The following is a 20,675-nucleotide window of genomic DNA, read 5'->3' on the forward strand; positions in this document are numbered from 1 at the left end:
TGAACAAATCATGAAGAAACTACAGATGGACTGATAAAAAGGAAATAATTTTGACTTGACATTTTCTTTTTCTCTTTTTTTTTTGTTTTGAGATGGAGTCTTGCTCTGTCAACAGGCTGCAGTACCGTAGTGGCACAATCTCAGCTCACTACAACTTCCAACTCTGTGGTTCAAACGATTCTGCCTCAGCCTCCCGAGTAGTTTGAACTACAGGTGTGTGCCACCACATCTAGCTAATTTTTGTATTTTTAGTAGAGACGGGGTTTCACCATGTTGGCCAGGATGGGCTCGATCTCCTGACCTCGTGATCCACCCACCTCGGCCTCCCAAAGTGCTGCGATTACAGGTGTGAGCCACTGCGCCTGGTCTCACTTGGTATTTTCTAATGATATCAGTGTGTGGACAAAATGACAGTATTACACGACATCAAGAATAAACTATCTCCTTGGTTCACTGATACTCAGCTGCTGCAGAAAAGTAACTACAGAACAAAGGGGAAAACAGGTAAACATCATCGAACCCTTAGAAAGATTTTTCCTAATGTCAAATAAGCTGTTTGCTATAAAGAAATCCTATAAAATCTTCCAAGGTGCTGATAGGTGTTTTTGTCATTGTTAATTTTGGCTTTTCTTTAATTAACTGATTAGGAAAAAAAGACTATTCATCTTTGATAACAAACACTGACCTGCTTTGTGCAGACTAAGGCATGCCTTAATGCCAATAGCTAACAGAAAAGGAACAGTTATTGCTTAGCATATTGAAGCCAAAATATGCTCCATGGATCACAATGAATAGTCAAATGGAAAATCCACTTTGGACACTGGAACTTCTGACTTTAGGTACAATAAAATCTCATTACAGAATTTCTTCATTAAAAGTATTTTTACAGTATTTTAAGATGCTCACATCTCTCATGTGATTCTCACAAATAAACAGTTAAAAGAGGTAGGCCATTATTATAACCCATGCGTAGTAATTTCAGTAAACCGAAATTTCTGAGCGCAGCAAGTACCAAGTGCTATGGTCTGAATGTTTGTAATGTTTGTGTCTCACCAAAATTCATATGTTGAAATCCTAACCCCCAGAGTGATGGTATTAGGAGGTGGGGTGATTAGGTCATGCAAGCAGAACCCTCATGAATGGGATTCATGCTCTTATAAGAAAGAGAGACCCCAGGGATATCCTCACCCCTTCCAGAATATGAGGACAAGCGAGAAAGCACTGTTAAAGAACAGAAAGTCGGTCCTCACCAGACACAAAATCTGATGTCACCTTGAGCTCAGGCTTCCCAGCCTCCACAACTGTAAGAAATAAATTTCTCTTGTTTCTAAGCCACCAGTTTATGGTATTTTGTCATAATAGCCTGAACGGACTGAGACAGCGAGGTCTCACTGTGCTCGCTGAGTCACTCAGGACAAATGCGTCCTACAGGTCGCAACATGTGAATGCAGCAGAAGTTCATGATGTGAATTACTGAGACTCTTTACAGTGGGTTTCATTCTAGATTGGTTAACATGGGGCTCAATCAATGAACAGACCCAACTCCATATAACATATCATCACCTAATAAGGTCTAAAATTTTCCATTTCTCAAAGCTCTCCTCAAAACCTACACTGTCCTATACTCATAAACTCAGAGGAAACCACAAAGAGGCCATAAATAAATAGCATGTGGTCACCTGGTTAGTTAATGGCAGAATAGGACCCAGGGCTCCAACTTCCCAGTTCCAGGCCATTGTTGCTTAAACAGAAGATAACAGAGTACCAAAGAATTACCCATAAAGCCAACAATAAACTGAGGACTCACACCAATGTCTCTGAAAAGAGACAGATCTTTGCCTCTAAATTTTTTAATTTTTTCTTATCTTCTAAATTGTTTTTTACAGTATATTAATAGTAGATCCAGAGAGCCCTGAACCAGTAAAAGAAGTGAGAGGTCTCTAACAATAGTGCACATATAGTCACGCAGGCATAGAAAACTTAATGTTTTTAAGGGAAAAAACAAAACAATAAAACAATGCTGTTGGAGAGTCTACAATTACAATACAGGTCTAAAAATCTTCAATAAGGTTTTCGCAAGGTTATTAGCTAAGAGAAACCATTAGAAAAATCTATGTGGTCAAAACTAATTTAATTTAAACAAAGTGTTGATCAAAATGGCAACTTCAAGAAAGATAAGCCACAATAGCTTAAAAAGTAAACAGCATTGACCTTTAGAATAAATATTTACCTTGAATTCTAAGATAAAGGGCAGCACCTCATTAGATGAATAGCTTTCATAAGCTTTCAAAAACACAGCTATTAAACTTTCATTAAATTTAATGCTCTATCACCCAACACATTAAATGTAAAGTACAATGTTTCGTAATGATAGAACAGAATCACACAGACTTTAGTTATGTTACCAGCACAATCCTTAGTAATAAAAAAAACTAGGTTATTTATTATAGTTTGACCTACAGCTCTTTCCTTCAATTGTTAAATGGTTCTTAGTGTGTAGTTTTCTCAACAAAAAACAAAATCATCATTTTTCTCTATGATGGCAACTTTCTAAAATACAAAGAACACCATAATCTCCTTGCTAACAATAGTAGCCACCATTTACTGAGTGCCTCCTATGTGCCATAAACTGTGTCACCAGTTTAATGTGCATTACCTCATTTAACCTTCAAAACAAAACTCATTAAAAAGTGAATGAGTGGGTCACCCAGCTGGAAAGCAACAGAATCCAGATACAAACTCAAGTACATCTGAGACATTTCTGGTCACCATGTTGCTGCTAACCCAAATGAGCACACGCTCAAGGCACTGGGAAATCAGAATTCACCTAATGGATATGAGGCATTGAGACTGAGAGAACTTAAGAATATTCAATAGTTTTGCAGTCTCTTTATAGAAATATGCAAGGGTGAGAATAACTCCTGGGAGAGGTAGGGAAAAACATTTTCACCTTGACATCATTCTTTAGAAACTGTATGGGATGATTCCTAACCTTTTTAGGAATTTGATAAAAAAAAAAAAAAAAGATATGGATCTTCTTCCTAAAGAATCACATGTAAAATTTTGCATTATTTTAGAAGGTTCAGACTCCTAAAGTCCATTTCATCCACACATCTCAGTTAAAAAATTTCCAACTGATTGGGCTGAAAATCTACAGAATGAAGCTAAGAAAATGCAAACTGACACAAATAGAGTGCTTTGGAAATTGTTTTCAAATGTTAGTACAGCTCTGTTCATGTAAATGATACTAAATTTCAAAGCTCTAACAAATCTACTGCAAGGAACTCACAGAAGGAAAGAAAAGAAGTTTAGATGCTGCCACTGACTGATACACTTACCGTTTTCCTGCGCAATTCTTGTCATTCAGGCCACCAACTTTGTTTATGGCAGACCAGGCTGTGAGAGCCACATATGGCAAAGAGGCAGCTTGAGTATGAGTGAGTGATTTGGGTTTGTGAGAGACCTACATTTGAAGACAACAGTCAAAAATAAGCAATGACTTGCAAACCTCTGCACACAATTAAGCACATTTACCTTCACAGGAATCCAGCTGACCCTTGAACAACAGGGGTTTGAACTGTGCAAGTCCAACCCCTCTTCTTCCTACTCTTCCTCTTTCTAGTAACATGAAGACAACAAGGATGAAAATCCTTATGATGATCCACTTAATGAACAGTAACTATACCTTTCTTTATGATTTTCTTAATAACATTTTTCCTAGCTTCCTTTACTGTAAGAATACAGTATATAATATACATAACACATTCTAGCTTCCTTTATTGTAAGAATACAGTATATAATATACATAACATATTCTAGCTTCATTTATTATAAGAATACAGTATATAATATACATAACATATAAAATATGTGTTAGTTGACTTTTTTGAGACAGAGTCTTGCTCTGTCGCCCAGGCTGGAGTGCAGTGGTGCAATCTCGGCTCACTGCAACCTCCGCCTCCCAGGTTTAAGCGATTCTCCTGCCTCAGTCTTCCAAGTAGCTGGGACTACAGGCAGCTCCCACCACGCCTGGCTAATTTTTGTATTTTTAGTAGAGACAGGGTTTCACCATATTGGCCAGGCTGGTCTTGAACTCCTGACCTTGTGATCCACCCACCTTGGCCTCCCAAAGTGCTGGGATTACAGGCGTGAGCCACTGCACCCCGCCTTAGTTGGCTTTTTATGTTATCAGTAACGCTTCTGGGTAACAGTAGGCTATTAGCAGTTAAGTTTTAGGGGAGTCAAAAGATGTAGGTGCATTTTAAAAGGGGTAGGTGCACCAACTCCTGCATTGTTCAGGTGTCAACTGTATTTTCATAGATAAATCTATAAAATTATTCCAGTTCAGTGTTTATTGCATACCCTACTCCAAGATTATCCTAATAAATATTGTATAGAATAGCTCTACCTGCCTCACAGATGTTCAATAATGTTATGTAGGCTACATTATCAGATATAACTACTTCATTGTTTATAAAAACTACTTTGTTTATAACTTCATTGTTTATAAAAAGACCACATCAATATTCCCATTTGTCTTGAAGTAAATCCAAATAAACCTTGAACTCTCAAAAACACATCCTAATTAGTTTTTGAGATCAGCTGTTTCCTTTACTCTCATTTTCTGGAAAGGAAATCTTTCTAGATTTTCTCTAATCTCAGTAACAACCTTTTTCCCCTTCCTGCCCTCCCTTCTGTAGCCAGTTTCCTCAATGTTAACCCCTTTCTCTCTATTCAATTTGTCGGTCTCCTGACTGCATTTGATTAGACTCCTGTTTTTAAAGTTATTCAAAACCGCTGGACATTTCCATGTCTCCATTGATGACTAATCCACCCCCTCTACTGCCTATATCTGCTTTCAACTATTTATCTAGGGTAAAACCAAGCAACACAGCAGGGTTCTAGGTCTCATTCCAAATCCCTGCTCAATGAGAGAAAAACAGCTATGTTAGCAGGCAGTGTTACTGAATGGCATCAAATACTTTTTTAATCTCTCAAAAATTCCTATATTCTATATTATCTCTTTATAAACTGCCCCATGAAACATAAACTAGAACTGAAAAACACCAATTATTTCCGAGATATTTGCCAGTCTTTGTTTAAACTTTCTAATACATTTCAGCAGAGTTGGTAAGTTACCTCATTCCCACTGACTACAACAAACTCTGAAAGAGTGCCTTGTTTCCAAGGAGGAACTGCAGCCCAGACCTGAAACACACACACATAGACAGCTTCATTAGAAACACAGGTATTCTCTGACCAAAGCTAAGCATGAAGGTGTTCCCTAATATATACCCTGTGCTGTGAAAAACACGGAAGTCAGCACTACACCAAGCAGGAGTGTTATTTTCATGATATAAATGTATTACTTAGTATGATTCTGATTTATCAAGTCAAACCACACTGGAAGCAGATGCCAGCATATCCTGCTGCATTTACTGACTACTTTGAGTACCAATAAGACCACAGTCTCTGGGGTTTGAGTCCTGGCTCCACCACTTATTAGTTAGGAGACCTCTTTAGAGCTTGGCTTCCTCATCTGTAAACTGGGCCTAACTTTATCTACCTCAAAGGGACTAAATGACATATTTTATAAAAACTAACCAGAACAGTGTTAGCTATGATTATGAACTATCATTTCTTGGTACAAAAGTTCAAAGTGACAAGTGATAGGTGATTATACCAAACTTAAACTATTTTAAAGCCATCTAATCCATAAGGTAAAAATTGTCATTTAAAGGCCCTTTCAAGGAAAAAAATACCCTAATCCTACATATTTTAAAGTCTTGCATTTCTTAAGTACTAAATTTAGAAAACACAAACTCAAGTAGAGTCAACATATTTTGGAACTGTTTGTGAAAAAATGTAACAACAGAACCAAAAAAGTGACAGTTCTAGTCAAAGCTCAGTACTTTTGTTGAAAACAAGAAAACAGGTCAACAGCATAGAATATACTTCTGAAACAGAATGAAATTTGCACATTTAGTAAAGGAATATGTGGGAGTTCAGTCAGGGTGGTGGGAAAAATTGTAAGAGGAAAAATTGTAAAGTTACAGGAAGTAGACACAAACCTACTTGGAAGGCCGGGGGTGTTGCACAGCTTCAGTAAAAGATTTGGCTGAAAGCAGCCTAATCCTCTTTACCTTGAGTTGATAGCAATAGAGCAAATAACTAGGGAATGTGGGGCAGTTTATCTAAATAGTTTGCTTACTCACATGTTCCTAAGACCAACCTTTGTTCTTTCATGGGTGCATGATTGCTCTCTACTGGACAGTGGGCAATGTTAATTACCCTATAGTGGTGTTTACTCCAGACCTTCATCATTTAATCCGCACTAAATAACTGCGAACTTCCTCAGTTTATGGGGTGGATGCTGCAGATTCAGGGAGTGGAGACCTCTTAGCTGCACTGACAGGCAAAATATCTGTGTCAGTGTACATCTCTCATCCATCGCTGGATCAGGGTCTATGGGTTGGACCCCCGCAGGAATAGTGGCATTCCCCAACTCACCTCATCTCCAGGCTTGAAGTATTTCACATCAAGCCCACATTCCATCACCACGCCAGAGACATCCCGACCCAGAGTCAGAGGAAATTCTTCTCCTTTGATTTTCATGTGTAAAGGATCACGCTTCATATTTAAAGCTTTAGCTCCATAACCACCTGTAAAATAAAAACACAATTTATCTGTTTCCTCCAAATGTAAGTATGAAATGCTTTTAAAACTACTACAGGGTTATAGTCCAGTACAATTTTAGGTCTTTAAGATGTAGATTATAAATCATTCTATTACAAAGACACATGCAAGTATATGTTCACTGCAATAGTATTCACAATAGCAAAGACATGGAATCAACCTAACTGCCCAACAATGATAGACTGGATTAAAAAACTGTGGTACATACACACCACGGAATACTATGCAGTCACAAAAAGGAACAAGATCATGTTCTTTCCAGGGACATGGATGGAACTGGAGGCCATTATCCTTAGCAAACTAACACAGGAACAGAAAACCAGATACCACGTTTTCACTTATAAGTGGGAGCTAAATGATGAGAACACATGGACACGTACAGGGGAACAACACACACTGAGGTTTTTCAGAGGGTAGAGGGTGGGAAGAGGAAGAGGATTAAGAAAAATAACTAGTGGGTATGAGGCTTAATACTTGGGAGAGGAAATAATCTGTACAACAAACCCCCATGACACAAGCTTACCTATGTAACAAACCTGCACTTGTACCCCGAACTTAAAAGCTTTTTTAAAAAGTAATCAACCTTATAATTTTTTGCCAATACATGGGAAAGCATAAAAAGATGGATTTATTTTCTTTAAAAAAAAATTTACTTGGAAAATGACAATCACTTATTAAACTAAAGCCACCATTGTTCAAAATATTTTTGAAATTCAAATTTTGAAATTGCCTTCAAAACTTTTAGTATTATTTTTTATACAGTTTTGCTTTGTTCTTTGAAGAGTATGTCTTTATTAACGTATTCATTCAGGAACTTTTTTTTTTACTTTTTTTTTCTTTTTTTTAAGAGATGGAGTCTAGCTCTGTCACCCAGGCTGGAGTGCAGTGGGGTGATCTCGGCTCACTGCAAGCTCCATCTCCCGGGTTCACGCCATTCTCCTGCCTCAGTTTCCTGAGTAGCTGGGACTACATGCGCCCGTCACCACGCCCAGTTAATTTTTGTATTTTTAGTAGCGACGGGGTTTCATTGTGTTAGCCAGTATGGTCTCAATCTCCTGACCTTGTGATCCGCCTGCCTCAGCCTCCCAAAGTGCTGGGATTACAGGCGTGAGCCACAGTGCCCGGCCTATGAACTTTTTAAACAACAAGATATTTGGTGCCATGTCTGGTGAAGATAAACGTTTAAGCTGTTTGAAGTTAATAAATAAATAAGGCAAGAATATAAAGTATTTGACGCTGACAATAGTTTATGAGTAATGATCCCCACATCCTTAAAAATATTTCCAGAACAACATCTTTGAAATAAATTGGAATAAATTCCTGAGTGAAGAAAAGCCACTTGGCTGCATCTGTTCTGACGTGTAAAATCAAGTTGTTTTATTATACATCTTTTTATTTATTTATTTAATTTTTTTGAGACAGGGTCTTGCTCTGTTGTCAGGCTGGAGTGCAGTCGCGCAATCTCGGCTCATTGCAACCTCTGCCTCCCGGGTTCAAGTGATTCTCCTGCCTCAGCCTCCCAAGCAGCTGGGATTACAGGCACACACCACAGCCAGCTAATTTTTGTATTTTTAGTAGAGATGGCATTTCACCATTTTGGCCAGGATAGTCTCAATCTCCTGACCTCATGATCTGCCCACCCCGGCCTCCCAGGGTGCTGGGAGTATAGGGAGCCACCACGCCTGGCCTATTTTATTTATTTTTTTAAGAGATGAAGCCTCACTCTGTTGCCCAAGTGCAGTGATGTGATCTTGGCTCACTGCAACCTCCACTTCCTGGGTTCAAGCCATTCTCATGCCTCAGCCTCTGGAGTAGCTGGGATTACAGGTGTGTGCCATGACGTCTGGCTAATTGTTGTAGAAACAGGGATTCGTCATGTTGGCCAGGCTGGTCTCAAACTCCTGGGCTCAAGCGATCCACCCACCTTGGCCTCCCAAAGTGTTGGGATTACAGGCATAAGCCACCGCACCTGGCCCATACCTTTTTATTTTTAAGAATATTTATAGGCCAGGTGCCGTGGCTCACACCTGTAATCCCAGGACTTTGGGAGACCAAGGTGGGAGGATTCCTTGAGTTCAGTAGTTCAAAACCAGCCTGGGCAACATAGCAAGGCCTTGTCTCTACTAAAACTTTGAAAAATTAGCCAGGCCTAGTGGTACATGCCTGTAGTCCCAGCTACTCAGGAGGCTGAGGCAGGAGGATTGCTTGAGCCAAGGAGTTTGAGACTGCAGTGAGCCATGGTCACACCACTGCACTCCAGCCTGGGTGACAAAGCAAAGCTCTGTCTCAAAAAAAAAAAAAAAGAAGAAGAAGAAGAAGAATATTTACATAAATATCAGCTAAATAAAACTGAAAACATTCTTTTCATTACAATTTTTTTTGTTCAAGTAAATTTGCTACTGTATAATAATCCAGAGTAATTTATTACAGGGCTTCCACATATAACGTGACTTTTCTCAGACCCAAAAGTACCTGCTATTCTCTCTTCTGCTTGACATTTTTCTGAGAACATGTCTGCCATGTGAGGCTCTCCGTGATAGGCACCCTGCCTACCTCTCCAGGGTCATGTACCACTCAATCCCTGCCTCACAACGCATGCTCCAGTCACTAACCCGTTCTGTACGTCTCCCCTTGCCCTGTACTCACTCCTATGGGCAATCCATTAGATCTCAGGTATGAGGAGAAAGCAGCAAAGGAGCCTAAGGAGGCAGTTTAAAGACGGTCAATGCTGCTGACAGGAGAGAGAGGTTTCCAAATAAGGTCCAAAGCTGCTAAGAGGCTTTAAAACAAACAAACAAACAAGCCTGGATCTAACAACATGCAGACCTTTGGTAACCCTGCCAGGAGCAGCTGCTGTGTAGTGTGCTTTTGAGAGAATGGGAAATAAGGGACTGGAGACCATGAGAAGACTGAACCCTCTTTAAAATAAGTTTTGTTGTAAGGGGAGCAGAGAAATGGAACAGTAGCTCGAAGTGGCAACTAGGATGGACAGAGGACTTTTGAGTGGCTTTTTTTCCTTCTTCTTAAGAAAGGAGAAATAATAGCAAGTCTGTATGCTAATGGGGATGATCCAGTAGAAAAGAAAAGATTGATGATGCAGGAGATAACTGCTGGAATGATATCCCAGAGTAGGTGAGAGGGGATGGGATTAGAAACACAAGCTAAGGGCTGGCCCTCTGTGAAAGCAGTGACAGCTGATCCATATAGCAGGAGGGAAGGTAGAAGATACAGAGAGAGATGCTGACAGGCGGGTAGCTTGCATGAGTTGTGTTTGTAATAAAAAATCAAGACACATGGGATCAAGTGTTTGAAAGGTGGGAAAGTCCCAGAAAATCTAAGCTGATGGCCATTATACCAACATTACACATTTGCCATCCGGCTAGTTAGGATTATACTCTGTCAGGGGGGAAAAAAAACCAAAAAACAAAAAACTTCACCTGTAATATTCACAAAAGTCACGTCCTTCACTTTTCCTGTCTTACAATCCTTTTCCACTGCTAAAGATAATTAAACAATTATTCACTGAAACCTCTATGTGGTTTGAACAACAGAAGTGGACATTTAGCCATGTCAAACTTGAGCTGCTGTTTAAGAGCTGCAGAAAGGTTTCAGTCCTCTTCGAGGTACAGAGACTGCAGCTCAAGGTTGTTTCTAGTTTTCTTGGTCCCCTGATATGCTAATGCATCAACTGAGTAGCCTTGGCTCACTGGTACTATCTAACAAGACCCTGAACCCAGAATGTAGTCAGCTGGCAGTTAGTAATTGAGAATCTGTTTGGTGACACGGATAACTGAATGGAGCCCTTAAGTGTTCCATCCCATTGACAGGGGTTGCCACCTTGACTTGTTCAGAGAGTTGGGCCAATGTGAAAAGTCCTAAGTCTGTCATCAGTTTAAAGACGTTAATCCCATCTAAAGACACCAAACTTTGTTGGTATGATGCTGTTGGCTGCATTTTTTTCCCCACGTAAAAATTCTTCATTTCTTTAGCCATTTCTATGATTTATTATTTTATGTCCAACAGTAGTGGCCATCTCCAGAAAAACAGCCAGTCTTCATCTCTCAAATAAAATAGACATGTCTCTTGCTTTCTTGTCAAGGGAAATAACCACTTCCTACAGTTTACAATCTTCTACTCATTATTTTATTTCCCCAAGCTACTGTTTCAGATATCTTCTGCAACGACAATAACATATCCTCAAATGAAAGGAGAAAAAAAAAAAAGATGGTAACTTGCAAATAATATTACCCAATCAAGTCATAAAAAACTAAGATATTTCAAGAACACTATATAAAAGTAAAATGTTTTACAGTGTTACATTATTAAACAGCAGCCAAGAAAAGTCTAGATACAGCCATTCTGTTTAAATGAAAATGTACATGGCATGAGTTACGCATGTGCATTTAAAGAAATAAAAAGCTAACAGATCTAAATGAAGACAAAATGTAAAAATTACTCACGGATAAAATATTGCTAATTTAAGCTTGTTATCCTAAGTCAGAACAAAAAGATAAAAAGGCATAGAAATATTGGCTGAATGACAACTGCGTATGTGAAGCGCTGAAACAGGTTGACAAAGTATGGGATCTATCTTGAAAGAACTTACAACCAAAGGAGATGAAAAAACATGCTGACCATTGAGTAAAACTTACCACTAAAAGACATATCTTATAAAAAACTGAACTCTCTTCAAGCCTAATGTAAAAAGAATAAAGGAAAACGGCATGCTCAACTGGTAGTAGCAATTATTACTTCAAAACAAAGAATACAGATGTAGATTTCATGAGACAATCACAGTAAAGTCAATTCAATTCATTATTTTTATTTATTTTTTCTTTTGAGATGGAGTCTCACTCTATCGCCAGGCTGGAGTGCAATGGCGTGTTCTTGGCTCACTACAGCCTCCGCCTTCCAGGTTCAAGCGATTCTCCTGCCTCAGTCTCCCACCAACGCAGTGAACCCCCACCCCCACCCCCCGTCTCTACTAAAAATACAAAACTTAGCTGGGCGTGGCGGCGCATGTCTGTAGTCCCAGTTACTTGGGAGGCTGAGGCAGGAGAATCGTTTGAACCCGGAAGGCGGAGGCCGCAGTGAGCCAAGAACGCGCCATTGCACTCCAGCCTGGCAATAGAGCGAGATTCTGTCTCAAAAACAAACAAAAAACCCCACAAATTCTGAACTGACGAGGAAACATAACTATACTTCCGAAGCCTGTGACGGATCTCAGAATACCACAAAGTTCCCCGGACAGAAATTTAGCTACAGAGATAAGCCGGGCGCAGTGACTAGTCTGTAATCCCAGCACTTTGGGAGGCCGAGGCAGGCGGATCACCTGAGGTCAGTAGTTGGAGACCAGCCTGACCAACATGGTGAAACCCCATCTCTACTAAAAACACAAAAAAATTTGCCTGGTGTGGTGGCACGCGCCTGTAATCCCAGCTACTCCGGAGGCTGAGGCAGGAGAAATTTTGCTTGAACCCAGGAGGCGGAGGTTGCAGTGAGCAGGCCACTGCACTCCAGCCTGGGTGACAGAGACTCAGTTTCAAAAAAAAAAAAAAAAAAAAAGCTACAGACACAGTTCTCAAGTCTGAACTTACATATTTAAGGACGCATGAAAACAATCAAGCTTATATTTTATCAAGACAAATGGCCAGAAAGATACCCTGGCCATTGCAATTTCAAAAATTTTGGAAATAATATTTGCAGAGGTATTGTTAAAAACCTAAATGATTCATTTGAGTTAACCAAAGAAGCGTAGTCAAATTTTTTAAAACCGCATACCTTATTAAATAATGACTTTTTTAAAAAACGTAATGTCTTTTGAAAACTTACTTCTCATATTAACGTCTATAGGATTTACACTGGCAGCGTGAACTTTGACAATGACTTCATTTGGATAGTGTATGATAGGTATCATCATGTTCTGAGTGAATCGAAGTACTTCATTCTTCCCGTATTTATCTATCACCCAAGCAGGCATGATAGTGCTCCTTGGAGAGGTAGTACTAATCCTTCTAACTGAAGGCTTTTGGACAACTTTGCTTCTCCAGAAGCAAACCGCAGTGCATGCATTTCTTCTAAGTACGTAAGTCTTCAGAAATTCCATTGCAAACACTGGTTGAACTGCGTGCTCAAATTCAAATACACTTGGACTGGATCAAACTCTCACCCCTGAATTCGGTCAAATTCTGCCAAACCACGGGCTAGTTTCAAAATTAAGCATGCAAAACGGAGCATTCGAAAATGAAGCTAATCTAATGGAGAAACTGAAAGAATATGGAACTTTTATTCTGCTCTTCGCATATGAAATGCTCCAATCAACGTTCCAGTCAGTATTCTGTCTATTCTCCTCCCTCCCTTTCACCCTCTCCCCTTCTAAAAAAAAGGGGGGGGGGGCATAAAAAAAAGCAGGTGCGCAAACCCCCTAGATCCCTGCCCTGTCCTGGGAACCCTCGGCGGGACAGGCAGACACCGCTCGCGGTCCAATGCCAGAGAATCGAACGCTTGCCGACTGCCGCCGCGACCCTGGCCCGGAATCTCCTTGCCTGCCCGCTCTCCTCAGCCGCCGGGGTGGCTTTACGGCGCCAACCAATCGCCTGCAAAGATCATTTCCTCGGGCTGCAATTAAACCAATCCAAGTACTCGATGTTGAAAGGCTCAGTGACAATTAAAGATGGCTGCGGCCATGTACCATCACTAGCGACCGGTGACCTCTTTTTCCTCCTTGCCTGGCTCCTGTGGTGGCAGGCTGGGCACGAGGACCATGCTGGGCCGGACCCTCCAAGAAGTGAGTGGAATTGGCTCGCTGAGGCCCCCGGGAGGGCGGAAAGTTCAGCGGACTTCGTTGACAAAGAGTCCCTGGGCTTTACCACGCATCTTGGCCCACCTCGCTGCCTTCTCTTGAACTGAGTGGGGGATAGGTACCTTTCGGTCCTTAGGATGTACTCGCCGTACCCATTCAGGAGTTAGGGCCTTAGCAGGGAAATCTCTGCACCGCGGATCTGTGGGGTGGTGAATCGGCTTCTCACCATTAGACGTTTGTTCTGGTGTGGGTCGGGCACCGGATGGTCTCGGAGTGGGCTTTGCCAGATAAAGGGGGCTTGCGGGGCCACTTCAGTCTCTCTTCTGTCCCCGACACTTAGCTGCAGTTGTCGCTAAGAAGCCCGGCGAAACTGTAGTTTGCAAAATTCAAACCAGTAATGTTTGGGCTTTTTCAAAGAATTCGTTCTCTAGGATTTACCAACCACTAAGATACCAGGGATTCCCGAACCCGTGTCTCCATTTCCTGGACGTCATGTTTGAACTCTAGGCTGTATTTGTGAACGCCTTCTGGGCAGTTCTTCTAAATGTCACGTAAGCACCCTCAAATTCACTTTAATCAGTGAAGTAATCATTGTAACAGGACTTACCTCTCAACCGCCGTCTTAAAAAACAAAAGCTCTGGTATTTCTGAATTCTTAATAGTCTATTTTTAATAGACAAATATTATCTCATTTGCCCTTAGATTCTTCCTCATCTTTCATATCCAGTAAATCATTAAGCCCTGTTCATTCTGTCTTGCAGATATGGCTGGAATCTGCCCTCTCACGTTATGTCTGCTGTTAAGCTTTAATTCAGGTCTTTTTACTTCCTTTTTACTTCCATCACTCAACCTTAGAACTGCCTGCAGGCCAGTTGCTATCAGAGTCACGTGAAGCACCTATTAAAACTAAAGCTATGTCCCATCTAGACTTAATTAGATCTGTGTGGTAGGTTCAGGAGTATGGTTTAATGGGGACTTCAGGTGATTTCTGGTAAGAAGTAGGCGCTAAGGACCTAAACTGCCTTCCATCTTCCTTTTTATTCCACCCTAGAAGTTGTCGTTTTGTTTGTTTGTTTGTTTCCCAGCTGGCAGCCTGGAATTATAATTATAGATAGCTGTAATATATAATGAGAACTTTAAATCCACAGGCTTTAAATAATAAATAGTTCCTCCCCAAAATACATTATTATTTTACCATTTTAAATTGTATCGAATCAAATTTTTTCTTTAAAAAATAAATTAATAAATGGACAACACCCAAAACTTGTTTTAAAATTAAATACAACCTATAAAAATATGGTATTTCCTTTTTCTGCCTTTTCCACTGGCAATCTAAGTAACAGAAAGAGACTCTAAAGAAAATATTTATTTTGGGGTAGCAATGCAATGGGAATATGTGTGATACAGTAAACTATGTGCCTACTCAAGGAGGTTGGGGCAAAGGATGTTTTTAAAGACAGAAAGAAAAAGATTACGTAAATTATTTTGAATCAGTTATCCTTGGCCACAAGGATCAGTCACAAAGGTGGCATCAGTCCAAGGTTGGATGGCCAGTTGCTGGACAGACATCCTTACAGAAGTACTTGTGTGTGTGGAAGGTTGCAATGGCCTCTGTGCAAGGTTGTGTTTTTTGCAGTCTTATGATTGTTGTTTTTTAAAAAATTTTAATGGGTACATAGTAGTTGTACGTATTTATGGGGCACATGAGATATTTTGATATAGGCATACAATGCATAGTAATCACATCAGAGTAAATGGTGTGTCCATCACCTCAAGCATTTATCATTTCTTTGTGTTACAAACATTCCAGTTATACTCTTTTAGTTATTTTTAAATGTACAATAAATTATTGTTGACTGTAATCACCCACTGTGCTATCAAATACTGTATCTTATTCATTCTGTCTAACTATATTTTTGTACCCATTACCCATCCCCACTTCCCACCCCTACTACTACCCTTTCTAGCTTCTGGTAACCATCATTCTACTCTACCTCCACGAGATCAATTGTTTTAATTTTTAACTCCCACAAATAGGTGAGAACATGGGATTTTGTCTTTCTGTGCCTGGCTTATTTCACTTAACATAATGCCCTCCAGTTCCATCCATGTTGTTGCAAATGACAGGCTCTCATTCTTTTTATGGCTGAATAGTACTCCATTGTGTACATGTAGGACATTTTCTCTATCCATTCATCTGTTGGTAGATACTTAGGTTGCTTTCAAATCTTGGCTATTGTGAATAGTGCTGCAATAAACATGAGAGAGCAGATATGTCTTTGCTATGTTGATTTTCTTTCCTTTAGGTGCGTATATACCTAGCAGTGAGATTGCTGGATCATATGGTTGTGCTATTTTTATTTATTTATTTATTTATTATTTTTTTAGAGATAGGGTCTCACTGTGTTGGCCAGGTTGGTCTTGAATTATTGCAATCCTCCTCCCTCAGCCTCCCAAAGTGCTAGGATTACAGCTGTGAGCCACTGTGCCCAACCAGTAGTTCTATTTTTAGGTTTTTGAGGAACCTCCATGCTATTCTCCATAGTGGCTGTAGTAATTTACATTTCAACCAACTTTTCTCTATCCTCACCAGCATTCATTATTGCCTGTCTTTTGGAAGAAGCCATTTTAAGTGGAGTGAGATGATATCTCATTGTAGTTTTGATTTGCAGTTCTCTGATGATCAGTGATGTTGAGCACGTTTTCATATACCGGTTTGCCATTTATATGTTTTTCTTTTGAGAAATGTCTATTCTGATCTTTTGCCCATTTTTAATTTGATTATTGGATTTTTTTTTTCCTGTTGAGTTTTTTGAACTCCTTATATACTTCGGTTATCAATCCCTTGTCAGCTGGAGTGTGATAGTTCTTCTTATCAGGCATTCGTGCATGAGAACCCTCTCTTCTTGACCTTCCTTGACTCCATTAGTCAGGATTTTAACACAAGTGACTCTATTTTGATTTTGACAACTGTCATAGCTCCTTAAGTGCTACCTTTTTTAGTGCTACTTCTCTCTGGTGTCATTGAGTGAGCCATAGTGAAAAACAACTTTTGCGTCATGGGGGAAAAAGAACTATTCAGGAGAGCTGACCCAGGGGAAGACCCAGAGGTTGCCTTGGCATGATTACTTTTACTTAATCACTCCTTTAATGAACACCTATTAATGCCTAGCATGCAAAACATTTGGTGGTTATTTCCCCAGCTCTAAAACTACCTTCTGTCTACTTTGTATTTTTTCCACATCACTGTACTGATGCCCTAAATTCTACCAATTAGAGATTAATTAATTCATACAAATTATCTTTCAATTCAGTTATATTTTACATATGTACAGATGCCTGGGAAGGTTGAACGATTTGTTCACCCATGGTTGTAAATTATAACAGTTCAAATTTCTTCATAATACCTTAATTGAGATAATCAGTTGAAGAGGGGAAAATTTGCTGGGAATTAGGGAGAAGGGCTGGAAATGATGGAGGCAATTTGGGGGATGTGAGTGGAGGCTTATGGTAACAGGAGTCCTGGGATTAGGCACAAAAAAGAGGTAAAATGCCAAGTAGGTAAAATTCCTATTTGTAAATTTTACCCAGGTACATTCAGAAAGGGGGAGGAATCTCACTTTTACTTTTGTCTTTTGTGGCATGATTCCAGTGTTGCTAGGAGCGAGGCACCAGGCTAATATTATTAATCCTAAAGTTTAAAGAAGGATATATTCATTTGGCTTCTTGGAGCTTCAACTTTAGAAAAACTAATCATTGCTCTATAGGGAAATCGATTCTAAATTTTAAACAACTGTTATTCATTCAACTAACATTTAGTGAGTACCTCTGTGCTCCAGCCACTGGGGGGTAGCATTAAAGACGGACAGAAGCTCCTGCTTCCTGAAACCTAACATTTTTTTGTGGAAATGCAGCCATTAAACACTTTTTTTAAAAAAAAAAAAAGTAAAGGATATAATTTCAGGTAGTATAAGTACTGTGGAGAAAAATTAAGTAGATCATAGTATGATAACTAGTTGGGGGAGCTGGACATTTTAGCTAGAGTGGCCAGGGAAGATTTCTCTGACTGAGTGAATAATACTTAATAGAGACCAGAAGGATATGAAGGGGGAACACTGGGCAGATCTGAGAGAATAGTGTTCCAGGCAGATGGAACAGTAAGTACAAAGACCCTAAAACAAGAGCAAGCTTAACATGTTCGAGGAATAGCAAGAGGGCCAGCATGCCTGGAGAAAAGTGAATGAAGACAGCAATGAGAGAAGAGGTTAGGGAGACAGGTAGGAGCCAAATTGCGGAGAACCTTTGAGGCCACAGTAGGGAGTATGGATTTTATTCAAAGTGTAATGGGAATCTTCTGGAAAGTTTTGAATCTGTGGACATGATCTGAGTTAAAATTTTAAAAGCTCCTTCAGATGACTCTTAAGGATCCATGATCTATAGAAAAGCAAGTAATAAAGTACAAAGACTGACCGGGTGCAATGGCTCATGCCTTTAAACCCAGCACTTTCAGAAGCTGAGGCAGGCTGATTGAGCTCAGGAGTTCAAGACCAGCCTGGGCAATGTGGCGAAACCCTGTCTTTACAAAAAACACAAAAATTAGCTGGGCATGGTGGCGCATGGCTTTAATCCCAGCTGCTCAGGAGGCTGAGGTGGGAGGATCACTTGAGCCTGGGAGGTTGAGGCTGCAATGAGGCGAGATCACATCAGTGCACGCCAGGCTTGGCAACAGAGCAAGGCCCTGGCTCAAAAAAAAAAAAAAAAAAAGAGCAAGAAAGCATTTTAGAAGCCTGTTGCATTGGCAAGAGATAGTGGGAGTAGATATTGTTTTTAAAGTTAGGGTTTGCAGATGTTTTGGATATGGGGTTTGAGGGAAAGAGAAGAATCAAGGTTTTACTTAGGTTTTGGGCCAGGGCAGTTGGGGAAATCAAGATGGGAAACATCAAGTTGGGTAACATCAAGATGGGAAAACCTCTAAAGGGAACATGTTTGGAACGGGAAGGTTATCAAGAGTTTTGTTTTGGATGTGTTAATTTTTAGATGCCTCCTAGATATCCAAGTGAAGATATCACTTAAGCAGCTAGATACAAGAGTTCAGAGCTCAGCAAAGAGGCTAGGTGAGAGATACACATTGGCCAAAGTATAGAAGATAATTAAACCTATAGGGCTAGATGAGATTACCTCGGAAGTTGAGTGTAAAAATAGAGGAAGACCTAAAATTCCAACATTTTGGAGGTCAACAATAGGAAGTAAAGCCAGCAAAAGAGACTTGAAAGAATGCCCAGTGAGACAGGAGGAAAAGCCAGGATGGCATGGTGTCCTGAACACAGAGAAGAAGTGTTTCAAGGAGGGAGTGGTCACTTGTGTTGAATGCTACTAAGGAGTACTATAAAATGAGGGCTGGTACTGACCAGTGGGTTTAGGAATGTGGAGCTTGCTGGTGATCTTGACATGCAATTTCAAGAAGCAAGAAGGCAAAAGCATGAATGGACTATGTTAAAGAGAGGATGAGTACCTGTCCCTGGAATACTCAGCCTTCAAGAGCTCTCCTGTACCTTCAGTGTTTATCAAGGCAATTTTTTTTTTTAAAGACCCTTCTTTTCTGGCCGTGCACAGTGGCTCATGCCTGTAATCCCAGCACTTCGGAAGGCTGAGGCGGGCAGATCACGAGGTCAGGAGTTCGAGGGCGCACACCTGTAATTCCAGCTACTCAGGAGGCTGAGGCAGGAGAATCGCTTGAACCCGGGAGGCGGAGGTTACAGTGAGCCGAGATCACACCACTGCACTCTAGCCTGGACGACAGAGCGAGACTCCGTTTAAAAAAAAAAAAAAAAACACAGTTCTTTTCCTAAGTAAACCTCTAATGCTGTCTGTTCAGTTAATTAAAATGTCTCCACTTCGTTACAGAGAAATAAATGCCAAAGTGTCTTGCATAGAGAGTAATTACACAGGTTGAACATCCCTAATCTGAAAATCTGAAATGCTCCAAAATCCAAAACTTTTTGAGCACTAACATGATTTTCAAAGGGCATGTTCAAAGGAGATGCTCACTGGAGCATTTTAGACTTGAGATTTTTGGGTTAGGGATGCTCAGCTGGAAAGCATATAGTACACATAGAGGACTCCAAAGTCTGAAAATATCCGAAATCTAAACACTTCTTGTGCCAAGCATTTTGGATAAGGGATACTCACCCTGTAGTATAGTAAGTAGTTCAGCGCATGAGTGTTGGAAACAAGATCAGTCCTCAGTTGAATCCCAGCTCTGCTACCTTTTTTTTGTTTTTTTTAGACAGAGTCTCACTCTGTCGCCAGACTGGAGTACAGTGGCGCAATGTCTTCTCACTGCAACCTCTGCCTCCCGGGTTCAAGCGATTCTCCTGCCTCAGCTTCCCAAGTAGCTGGAACTACAGATGCCCGCCACCACGCCCAGCTAATTTTTGTATTTTTAGTAGAGACGGGGTTTCACCATGTTGGCCAGGATGGTCTTGATCTCTAGACCTTGTGATCAGCCCGCCTTGGCCTCCCAAAGTGCTGGGATTACAGGTGTGAGCCACCACGCCCAGCCAGCTCTGCTGCTTTTTAGTTATGTGACCTCATGTAGGAACTTCAGTTTTTTTAAATTTGTAAATGGAGATAATAATAGCTTCTCAGTGTGGATGTAAAGATTAAATGATATATTAAGCACCGAGGACAATGCCTAGAACTAAGTACTACCTATTATTAACATTAATTTTGTTACAGGGACAAAATTACTAAATTATATGTATTTGCATTTTTCCCTTCCCTTTCTAAGAAGAGTGGTTCCTGAGCAAGGTTTTGAAATTTTTCTAAGGAGGTATATTAATTGTCTATGGCTGCATAAAAAATTACCATAAACTTTGTGGCTTAAAGTAACATAATCTCAGGATCTCACAGTTTTCTGGGTCAGAAGTCTGGGCATGGAGTAACTGGGTTCTCTACTCAGGGTCTCACAAGGCTGAAATCCATGTGCTGTAGTTGTACTGCAAGGTATTGCCAGGGCTAGAGTTCCATCTGAGCTCCAGCCCTCTGGACCTCATTGGTTTTGGCAGAGTTCATTTCCTGTGGTTGTGGAACTAAGGTCCCTTTTTCTTGCTGGCTGTGTGGATAGTAAAGTAAGTGAGCTGAGGGCTGGAGACATGGGATGGCTGGAATTGACATT

General features: G+C 40.4%; 2 protein-coding genes across 4 annotated transcripts in view; one reads left to right on the forward strand and one right to left on the reverse strand.

Moving 5' to 3' along the window:
• The window catches only part of RTN4IP1 (reticulon 4 interacting protein 1), a 55,420-nt gene extending 41,146 nt beyond the window's left edge, over positions 1–14,274 (reverse strand). The window contains exons 1-4 of one of the 3 annotated variants that reach the window (XM_021937650.2): positions 14,106–14,274; positions 6,511–6,662; positions 5,140–5,208; positions 3,339–3,463 (exon numbers count right to left, since the gene is read on the reverse strand). In XM_021937650.2, coding sequence (XP_021793342.1) covers positions 3,339–3,463; positions 5,140–5,208; positions 6,511–6,636 — 320 coding nt within the window. In that variant the 5' untranslated portion in view covers positions 6,637–6,662; positions 14,106–14,274. Of the gene's footprint in view, positions 1–3,338; positions 3,464–5,139; positions 5,209–6,510; positions 6,663–12,528; positions 13,275–14,105 lie in introns of those variants that run through there. The other 2 variants (XM_009205766.4, XM_021937649.2) reach the window with 2 other exon arrangements.
• QRSL1 (glutaminyl-tRNA amidotransferase subunit QRSL1) overlaps positions 13,268–20,675 on the forward strand; it is a 36,876-nt gene continuing 29,468 nt past the window's right edge. Inside the window, exon 1 of the mRNA XM_003897969.5 lies at positions 13,268–13,483. Coding sequence (XP_003898018.1) covers positions 13,460–13,483 — 24 coding nt within the window. The 5' untranslated portion in view covers positions 13,268–13,459. The remainder of the gene's footprint in view (positions 13,484–20,675) is intronic.

The sequence above is a fragment of the Papio anubis genome, chromosome 6, assembly GCF_008728515.1.
Source record: "Papio anubis isolate 15944 chromosome 6, Panubis1.0, whole genome shotgun sequence".
Classification (NCBI taxonomy): domain Eukaryota; kingdom Metazoa; phylum Chordata; class Mammalia; order Primates; family Cercopithecidae; genus Papio; species Papio anubis.